Source organism: Ascaphus truei, chromosome 1 (genome assembly GCF_040206685.1).
Source record: "Ascaphus truei isolate aAscTru1 chromosome 1, aAscTru1.hap1, whole genome shotgun sequence".
Classification (NCBI taxonomy): Eukaryota; Metazoa; Chordata; class Amphibia; order Anura; family Ascaphidae; genus Ascaphus; species Ascaphus truei.
In genome coordinates this window covers 160,084,344-160,095,150 of record NC_134483.1, presented here as the reverse complement: position 1 = coordinate 160,095,150, position 10,807 = coordinate 160,084,344, and the positions used below count along the sequence as shown (strand labels likewise).

The 10,807-nt window shown below is 39.1% G+C and overlaps 1 protein-coding gene across 7 annotated transcripts in view; it reads left to right on the top strand.

Annotated features, from left to right (window-relative positions):
• The window catches only part of JAK2 (Janus kinase 2), a 208,134-nt gene that overhangs the window by 176,013 nt on the left and 21,314 nt on the right, over window positions 1-10,807 (top strand). For all 7 annotated transcript variants that reach the window (XM_075596797.1, XM_075596745.1, XM_075596788.1 and 4 more), the window contains 3 exons: window positions 1,429-1,563; window positions 4,334-4,421; window positions 4,896-5,023. In XM_075596797.1, coding sequence (XP_075452912.1) covers window positions 1,429-1,563; window positions 4,334-4,421; window positions 4,896-5,023 — 351 coding nt within the window. The remainder of the gene's footprint in view (window positions 1-1,428; window positions 1,564-4,333; window positions 4,422-4,895; window positions 5,024-10,807) is intronic.

Sequence of the window (10,807 nt, the reverse complement as noted above, 5' to 3'; positions counted from 1 at the left end):
CAAAAAGTGTGCGTCACGTGCACCAGCGTTCGCGCCCACTATATTACAGGCCTAACTGGCTATGTGGACAGACAACTAAGGCCGTGCCTATAGTGCCGTCGTTGGCGACACGGCAGGTGACGTCACCCGTCGCCACCGGCGAAAGTTGTGTTTCGCCGGCCGGGTCGCGGGATTCCGGCAATTTGATTTGTTCAAGGGCCATCACGTGACGCGACGGCCCTTGAAAAGTCAAATTTTGCTGGCTTCAGGTTTTCGACCCGTCGCTTGTCGCCGTCGCGTGCTCTATAAGTCACGCGTCGCCGGCAATGTATTTGTTTTTGGGCGACGTCACGTCGCTGGCACTATAAGCGCGGCCTAAAGGCTTACTATTTACACACACCGCTGTCTTTTTGTGTTTAATTTGCAAATTGTTTGTTGTATGTTAACCCACTGGTACCTGAAGGCATTCCTTGAAATAATTTTCTGCCATGGAGTTTTGGAAAACACACACCCACCCACACCCAATGCTGATTAAAACAGATTTATGAGTTAACACTTGTTTGTTTCACAACTGTTATTTAATGCAATTTCAGGTATGCAAATGAGAATACATATTACAACACATTTATATGTAAACAATTCTTTAAAAAAATGATTGCGGCGATACCATTATTTTAATTTTTTTAAACACAGCAAATTGACCTTAAGCAAATCAAGCCCATAGACGCAAAAGGGCACATGGCCTCAAAATACTTTAAAAGTTGATGAGCCTTAATCCACCTTAAGCCCCATTCATGTGAACACCATTTAGTAACATGGGCCATAGTGCTTTAGGTAATTACTTTTACCTGTACATGTACTTCAAACATTGTCCAAGAGGATTCCAAAAGACAAGGTATAATTAGAAGTTGGGTTAAAAGACATGACGTGGAGACTGGAGAAAGTTTCTGAGAGCCCAGAAAAAAGAGAAATGGCTCGGCGTAGAGGTGATTATTGATGTCCGAAAGGTCAAAAAACAATTGAGTTGAAGGTCCACATAGCAAGGAGTTTTAGTGTTTGTTTAGATTATATTTGTCTTGGCAAATTAAGTCCCAAAATAATTCTACCCAGCGCAGTAACAAAAATAGCACAGCATTTATAACATACATTTGTTTTATTGGCATCTTACAATAAACCAAACAACAAATGCTACAGCAGCTCTAGAATAGCAGTGACCAGGCTAAGAAGGTTGAATGACTGATTGGAGTGCGAGCTGTGAATTCTTAGTGTGCATGCATACAGTAGACATTGTAAAAACATTACAAATAAACAAGAGTAGTGGTGATCGTTGGTGACAATATCTCTTTTGGAGTGTGATTTCCATTCCATTCACCTACACAAAACTGTCTATTTTATTGATATACTTTTTTTATTTTATATATATGTTCTTGTTTTTTCTTTTTGGATTAGTATGAAAATCTCGGGCAGGGTACATTTACCAAGATATTCAGAGGTAAAAGGGAAGAAATGGGAGACTATGGCCAAATTTATGAAACAGAAGTGCTGTTAAAGGTCTTGGACAAAACACACAGAAACTATTCTGAGGTTTGTACTGTATGTTCTAATAAAGAAGCTGTATTACTGTATCTCATCTTAGATTGGAAGCAATGTGGAACAGGTCCTCCATTAATATGTTGATGTTAATCAACTTGCTGTTTATTTATGCAAATGTTTTACCAGGAAGTAATACATTGAAAGTTACCTATCGATTTGAAGTATTTCCTGGGCACAGAGTTATAACAATACATGCTTACATTAAAAGAACAGAGCTTATACAGTTATTTCACAGACATGGCATGACAGATCGAGTTGGAAAATTGGGTACAGGAAATAAAGGGCCGCTGAGTTTCAGATTGAAATAGAGAAGCTTTAACATCAGCGAACAGAAGCAAATGTCTCACACCCTTTGGCTGCACCAAAGGCTATCCGCCTTTGGGGCGATGCAGATGTACACTGAAGGGGTTCCGATTGAATGCAGCTGTGAATTCAAAGTCCATTGTCCTCTTGGCTCATTTACATTCCTGTGGGTGGGATTGACGTTCCGCATAGTACAAGTGAATGTTAACCCTTAGCACACTGTTCCTGTGCAGAGGAGAGCAGCTCTTTGGGCACACCATCAGGCGTCCACATTTGGGGCGACGGCGATGTACACTAAAATGCTGTTGTCTTTCATCCACATTTTGCTGCACTGCGGAAACATGGTGTTTTATAAGTAAATAACTAATAATAATTTAGGTTGTAATTTGTCAGTTTTCAGGACATTGCAATGCAGCAAAAAAAAAACAACTAATTATCGTTGTTTTTTTTACTGGGATTTTGTCTTAAAATAGATAAATGAATATGGTATTTTTATTTTCTTTATTTTTTGCAGTATTGCATTATGGGGGCTTTTTTTTGCATCCGTAAAGTTTTTATCATTTCATTTTCACTGTAAAATGTATTAATGTTGAAATTGATACTGTACACTTAATTAAAAACTTAAGTGTGCACATAAACCTTTTATCAGGCATTTATGCCATATTTTCGTCATGCCGCGAATTACTGTACCATCCCCCCTCCCTCTACTTACTAGATTGATATCCGATGATAGATGTATATATTTCAGTGTGTACGGTTGTTTAGGTTTTCAAACATATTGACCAATGTAATGTTAATGTTTAACGTACTTCAGTGTTTGCCCCTGATAACAGTGAAATGGCTGCATTTGGTTGATTTGAATATTCTTACCAAGAGTACGGGCATTGTTACAATGCGGTGAGCACTAGTATTAAATCAAATGGATACAAGGATCGAGCTATGCTCTGCTTCTAGAGATTGCTGTGCTCCTGTCATTGGGCATGTTACTAATAACAGTGAATGTAAACACTTTAACACAAGTAGCTGGTACATCCACTGGAAAGCAAACATTTTAAAAGTAATATACACTGTATATTCTTATTTAATTATCAAATCGCAGAGCAATTGTAATAATATTCCTTTAGTGGGCCAATTAAGACTAGGGAACAGTAAATTCCTTCCATCCAGGTCTCCGCTGAGCAGTAAAGGGTATAAAAAGGTTATAGAAGATATTTAAATCTTTCCCTGCAATGGAAGGGGTTAGGCCTCTTTGATATTTTATTTATTTATAAAATATTTTACCAGGAAGTAATACATTGAGAGTTACCTCTCGTTTTCAAGTATGTCCTGGGCACAGAGTAAAACAAATAATACATGGTTATAAGTACAGTTATATAAATGAACAGGGTATATATTATATACAGGACATTGCGTGCACAGTTAAAGAAAATATATATTATGAGCGTATGAAACAGTTACAGACCAGGTTAAAATGTGAGACAGCCTTAGATTTGAAAGAACTTAAGCTGGTGGTGGATATGAGAGTCTCTGGTAGGTTGTTCCAGTTTTGGGGCGCATGGTAGGAGAAGGAGGAACGTCCGGATACTTTGTTGAGCCTTGGGACTATGAACAGTCTTTTGGAGTCTGATCTCAGGTGATAAGTGCTGCAAGTGGTAGGGGTGAGGAGCTTGTTCAGGTAGCTGGGTAGCTTGCCCATGAAGAATTTAAAGGCAAGACAGTAAAGGTGAACTTTGCGCCTAGACTCTAGTGTTGACCAATCTAGTTCTTTGAGAATTTCGCAGTGATGTGAAGGGGTAAGGGCCTCCACTTCTACTTTTTAGGCAGGTCGTTCAGCTACGATGAGCTTCTTTTGTTGGGGGCTCATACCTTAGCTAAGAATCCTGCAGCAAATCCATAGTTTGCCGTCAAGTTTGTATCTGTCCCTTTTATTACAGACTCTCCAGTTATAATAATACAGGACACAGTTCATTGGTTAGTCGGGATAGTAGCATATTTACACGTGTGTTGGAGTTATTGTTTGCCACCAGAGGCGCAAGATGAACAGGGGATAAAGTTGCATTCCCAATTAAAGCCTCACATACTTTACAGCTGTGTATTTTGACACTCTTCTACTGTCCTAAAGGCTGCATGCCAAGCTCCGTATACTTACCAGAAAAAGGTCTTCAAATGTGTAGCCTCCTAGAAGACTATCGCTCGCTGTTTAATCTCTAGTCCTGTAGCTTCTCAAGTGGGTATGTGTAGAACGCTCTGTGAGCACCTCCTGCTGGTCACCCAGATGCCAGCTAGACTTTAAGAATCTTTTTCTAAACAACTCTTGCGAGTGTGATATTCAGGGTGTACACATTTGTGAACTGGAAGAGGTACATAAAGCGGATTATTTTTTTTTAAAGTTTGCAATGAGTTGTAGGTCTTTTCTCCCAATAGTAAATATTTTCCTGTTTTTTTTTTTTTTTTGCAGTCTTTCTTTGAGGCAGCAAGTATGATGAGTCAGCTCTCTTACAAGCATTTGGTTCTGAATTATGGAGTCTGTGTATGCGGAGAGGAGAGTAAGTATTTATGCAATGCATTATGTACCTACTGACATCGGTTACTGTACATTGATATTGATAAAAGGCTGTTTAGAAATACACCTGGAGCAAAACATTTCATACAAACGATGCTTCATCAGAAAGGTCTTACTTAGTCTAAGTGTGCTTTGTTTGCAAATTTTGTTGTATTCATCTCCTGCACAATTTTGGACAGTTCTTGATTTCAAAATGCAGTTCCTCCTTGGACTATAATGAACCACTGACATGTTAGTGCTGGGTGGTAGAGGCCTTATTTGCTATACCTACTTTGATATTATTTGTCAAAGCTATTTTGTAAACCGCAACTCCTGAAGTGGTTGGATATCTTGCATCCTTGCTGCTCACTTTGTCCCAGATCCTTAAAAGTTTTAGAAGATTTCTTCAGCTATATGTACAGTATGAACGTTCCTGTTTCTTAAATGTAAAATGTTTTCCATTTCAATTTAAATGTAGGTATCCTAGTCCAAGAATATGCAAAATTTGGGTCATTGGACACGTACTTGAAGAAAAACAAAAACGCAATAAATATCATGTGGAAACTAGAAGTTTCAAAACAGCTGGCATGGGCCATGCATTTTCTTGTGAGTATAACAGAAGCGCGTCAAATCTTTACATTGGATCTTCTGCTTTTACCCGTACGATTCTGCCCTGCTAAGCATCGGTTGGCCATTGAAGCAATGAAGAAACAAGCGTTGTTTATTTGGTCATATAACGCCGCTGCTTCAATGTTATTAAGCCAAATTTCAGCAGAACCACTGTCATGAAAAAGGTTGATCAATGTGGTAAGAGCACACATAGGAAAAGATGTTTTACATGGTTAAAAGAACAGAAGACATCTTTTAGGGGGCTGACCTCCCTATATAAAGTTATGAACCCCAGACTTGCCTGCTGATGATTGACATAGTAAACCCAAAAGCCAAACCAAAAGAAATATATCAGACTCCCTCGTCATTTTTAACAATTGTTTAATAGTTCAGCAGATAATATATAGCTTTATCAGAAGTTAGGCAGACATTCACAAACTCAGAACAGTGTTTATCAGCAGTTAAACACATAGTTTACCCTCCGTCCTTCCCCTCTGTGGGTTTGCGGTCTGACTAAGCCTAGCTACCTCATTTGAACTCACTATGGGCCATAGTGATTGCTTTGCTCTTGTATTGCTGCTTTTGTAAGAAAACCTGGAGGGCTGTTGTAGGTTTTTTTTTCTTTCCAGCATTAATTGAAAAGCAGAATCTGTTTAGTCTATTAGCTATCTGCATCCAATCCCATACAAATGGGATGACACAAGAGTCAAGTCAAATTGCTCCTTGGTACCCTTTTTATAGCTCCCATGTTCTTATTTACGATTCATGTTGTTTGTCTTTAGCAAACCAATATGCACTGCTTGGGTCATATAGTATATAATCAATTAGATTTAAAAAATAAAATAAAAATGTAACTGCTACCCCCTTCTTTTAAGCCCATTTGTATTATATTCCTAAAATACCAAGCCCCAAAAATGGCACCCCTGCATGGCCACATAAACAACTAGATGCCAAATAGACAGGTGACATGAGCAATACATTATCTAATGTAGCCAGAAGTGTTGCACACTGTACGTCAACTTTTTTATTCTAAGTTATAGGAAAAAAAATCAAAAGGGGTCACAAATGCTTTATTTTCGAACTGGAATCTGAATATATCACACTTTGGAAGCCATTTTAAAAAGGAAATGCGAAGGTTTTATTTTCCAAAGTTACTTGTTTTCAGTGCAGCCCAACCTCACGTTTAACCCGAGGGTAAAAGTATGTTAAAGCAGCAGTATACCATGGCATAATGCCGTGGCCTTTGCAGCAGAGATCTCCATTTTCTAATACAATAGAGAAAAGGTTGAATAAACTGTCAAGTTCAATGTCTTGGGATTTTTACATTCAAGCTTGTCCCCCCCTTAAATACACAGTTGTACAATCCACAGATTAAAAAGATATTTTCCATTTGAAACTTGATTTATTGCATTTACTAGAAAAGCGCTACCAGGAAGATTGAAAATGTTAAGACTACCTACTTGTTCTTGGAAACAACAATCAGGAGCTTGCATAAATATTCTCAGAGCAGAGTTCTTGTAGTCTTCCTAATTGTGGCGAAATATACTGTACGCCTTTTGCAGGTTGTGATGGCTATTATGCGACGGGCATGAAAGTTTTTAATTGATCATATTATGCGCAAGCCAACTCTGGAAATTGTATTTTTCGGGTTACAAAAAGTGCACGTTACCATGTGCTAGTTCAATAAGAGTGTCTCAAACTGCAAAAGGAATACATAGCTAATATATTTTAGCATAAAACATAAGCAGTGACGCCTGGTTTTCCTTGGTGAATTGACTTTTAATCAATGTCCAAATCAACTATATATATATATATATATATATATATATGTATATAATATATATTAGTGAATTACTGTACGTGTCCCCACGTATACCTTTCCCCTTCCCCCTAGCATTACCAAACCACAGTTCTTTATTGGCTTGCGTGTACTGACTGATATGTGTGGTTGATTTCAAGTGCTGGTTGTTTAAAGTGTGTACAGTTAGAACCAGAAGCAGTTTGAACAAGGAAGCGGTTAAACAAGGTATAGTTATTGAAGTACAGTTTACTGTTAGTAATTCTAAACTTCATAGTTGCTAGAATGAGCAGGATTGAAAATGCCACTCAATGCACATCTTGCCACATGTATGTGCACTTGGAGCAGCTGTTCCAAGGAGTATACCGCTGTGGGAAGTGTGAGCAGGTGGTCTCTTTAGAGTCAGAGATTGCTGATCTGAAGAGGCAACTTGCAATATTGAGGGACATTGGCAATCTTGAAAGTCAATTAGAGCTCACTGAGCAGGCCCTTGCTTCGACTAGTGGTGCAGATGGTGGCGCTGTTAGTGAGGAGCAGGTAGGTAGCTTGGTTGCTGTTAGTGAGGAGCAGGTAGGTAGCTGGGTGACAGTTAGAAGGGGAAGCAGGGGCAATAGGGAGAGGCAGGTCGTTTCTGAGCTGACACATCCCAATAGATTTGCCATGTTGAGTGAAGATATTGGGAATGTTGGGGCAGAAATGGCAAGGCTGGGGGAGACTAATTCCTCTAGCAGCCAGGGGAATAGTTCCTCCAGCACAGTGGGGACTCAGGATGCTCAGATACAAAGAAAGATGGTGGTGGTAGGGGACTCCATTATTAGGAAGGTAGATAGGGCAATCTGTTGCCAGGACCGCATGAACCGAACAGTTTGTCTCCCGGGTGCTCGGGTTCGGCACATTGCGGATCGGGTAGACAGATTGTTGGGGGGGGCTGGGATTGACCCGGCGGTCTTGGTACATGTTGGCACCAATGACAAAGGTAGAGAAAGATGGAGGGTCCTAAAAAATGATTACAGGGATCTAGGCCAAAAGCTTAAGGCAAGGACCTCCAAGGTAGTATTTTCTGAAATACTACCAGTGCCATGCGCTACCGCAGGGAGACAGTCAGAGATCAGGGAGGTTAATGCATGGCTAAGAAAGTGGTGCAGGAAGGAGGGGTTTGGGTTTTTAGAACACTGGGACTCCTTTTCGGAGAGGTGCCATCTATATTCTAGGGACGGATTGCACCTCAATGAAGAGGGATCTTCTGTGCTAGGGGGGAGAATGCTAAAAAGGTGTTGGAGGAGATTTTAAACTAGGATGGAGGGGGGAGGGGAATGAAACAGATAATAAACTAAATGGAATAGATGAGCATACAAGGTGGTATGGAGGTAGAATGGGGGCAAGTGCAAGTTTGACAAGCAGTGAGACACCCATAGTAAATACAGATAATACTAGAAAACTTCTAAAGACTAAACAAAGTGGTCGCAGAAAGGAAGGAGCAGATAAGATAATAGTACAGGCTGAAAAAAAACTGAAATGCATGCTTGCTAATGCAAGAAGCCTGACATATAAAATGGGGGAGCTTGAATTTATAGCTGCAAGGGAGCAGTATGATATCATAGGCATTACTGAAACATGGTGGGATGAAACTCATGACTGGACAGTTAATTTAGAAGGTTATTCTCTTTTTCGGAAGGATCGAACAAATAGAAGGGGAGGTGGAGTATGTTTATATGTTAAACCGGATCTAAAACCTATTATAAGGGAAGATGTCTATGAAGGGAATGATGAAAATGTAGAGACTTTGTGGATAGAAATTAGCAGTGGAGGTAAAAGTATAAAGAAAATGTTTGTGGGAATATGCTATAAACCACCACATATCTGTGAGATTGAGGACGCTAAAATACTTTTGCAAATGGAGAAGGCATCAAAACTGGGTCATGTTTGCATAATGGGGGATTTTAATTATCCAGACATAGACTGGGGCAATGAGATTAGCGTTACAACAAAAGGGAACAGGTTTTTGGGGGTGCTTAAAGACAATTATATGACCCAAATTATTGAGGAACCAACCAGGAGAGGGGCAGTTCTGGATTTGGTCATATCAAACAATGTAGAAGTAATAACAAATATTCAAGTCCTGGAACATTTGGGTAACAGTGATCATAACATGGTCTCATTTGAAATAAATTATCAAAAAACAGATTACTTGGGTTCAACAAAGACCTTCAACTTTGGAAAGGCAGATTTTAATAAACTGAGGTCTAATCTAGTAGTAATACAATGGGATGATGTTTTTGCAGGGAAAAATGTAGAAGATAAATGGGCAGTCTTTAAAACATTGTTAGAAAAGCACACTTATCAGTGTATACCCTTAAGTAATAAGTATAAAAGAAATAAGTCAAAACCAATGTGGCTAAATAAACAGGTAGGGGAGGAAATGGACAAGAAGAGGAAGGCGTTTAGATTCAGAAGGGACAGAGACATCGTATCAGAATTATAAGGAATGTAACAAAAATTGCAAAAGGGCAATCAAATTAGCAAAAATGGATAATGAAAAAAGGATTGCAATAGAAAGTAAGGTCAACCCTAAAAAAATTCTTTAAGTACCTTAATAACAAAAAAAATGAGAAAAGAAAATATAGGACCCTTTCAGTGTGAGATGGGTAGGCAGATTATTGGAGATAAGGAAAAAGCTGAGGTATTAAACACATTCTTTGCCTCTGTGTTTACCAGGGAAGAATCAAGTTCAATAGTAGTGCCGCAGGAGGAAGCCACAACCTCCATATTAATGAACAATTGGTTAACTGAGGAAGAAGTTCATAAGCGACTTGAAAAAATTAAAGTTAATAAGGCACCTGGCCCCGATGGCATACATCCAAGAGTTCTCAAGGAGTTAAGCTCAGTAATAGCAAAACCATTATATTTAATACTCAAGGACTCCATTTCCACAGGCTCAGTACCACAAGATTGGCGTAAAGCAGATGTGGTGCCTATATTTAAAAAGGGAGCTAGATCACAACCGGGAAATTACAGACCTGTAAGCCTGACTTCAATAGTAGGGAAACTACTTGAAGGTTTAATACGGGATAATATTCAGGAATACCCAATGGAAAACAAAATTATTAGTAATAGTCAGCATGGATTTATGAAGGATAGATCTTGCCAAACTAACCTTATTTGTTTCTTTGAGGAGGTAAGTAGGAATTTAGACCAGGGTAATGCAGTTGATGTGGTCTACTTAGATTTTGCAAAGGCTTTTGATACGGTTTCACACAAGAGGTTGGTGTACAAAATAAAGAAAATTGGACTCAGTAATAATATATGCACCTGGATTGAAAACTGGTTAAAGGACAGACAACAGAGGGTTGTTATAAATGGAACTTTTTCAGGTTGGGCTAAAGTTGTGAGTGGAGTACCTCAGGGATCGGTACTGGGACCCCTGCTTTTTAACTTGTTTATTAATGACCTTGAGGTTGGGATCGAGAGCAAAGTCTCCATCTTTGCTGATGATACTATATTGTGTAAGGTAATAGAATCAGAGCAGGATGTAATTTCTCTTCAGAAGGACTTGCAGAGACTGGAAACGTGGGCAGGTAAATGGCAGACAAGGTTTAATACAGATAAATGTAAGGTTATGCATTTGGGATACAAGAATAAAAAGGCGACTTACAAATTAAATGGAGATATATTGAGGGAATCCTTGATGGAGAAGGATTTAGGGGTGCTTGTAGACAGCAGGCTTAGCAATAGTGCCCAATGTCATGCAGTAGCTGCAAAGGCAAACAAGATCTTATCTTGTATCAAACGGGCAATGGATGGAAGGGAAGTAAACATAATTATGCCCCTTTACAAAGCATTAGTAAGACCACACCTTGAATATGGAGTACAATTTTGGGCACCAATGCTAAGAAAATACATTATGGAACTAGAGAGCGTGCAGAGAAGAGCCACGAAATTAATAATGTAGATGGACATTCTAACTTATGAGGAGAGGCTAGCTA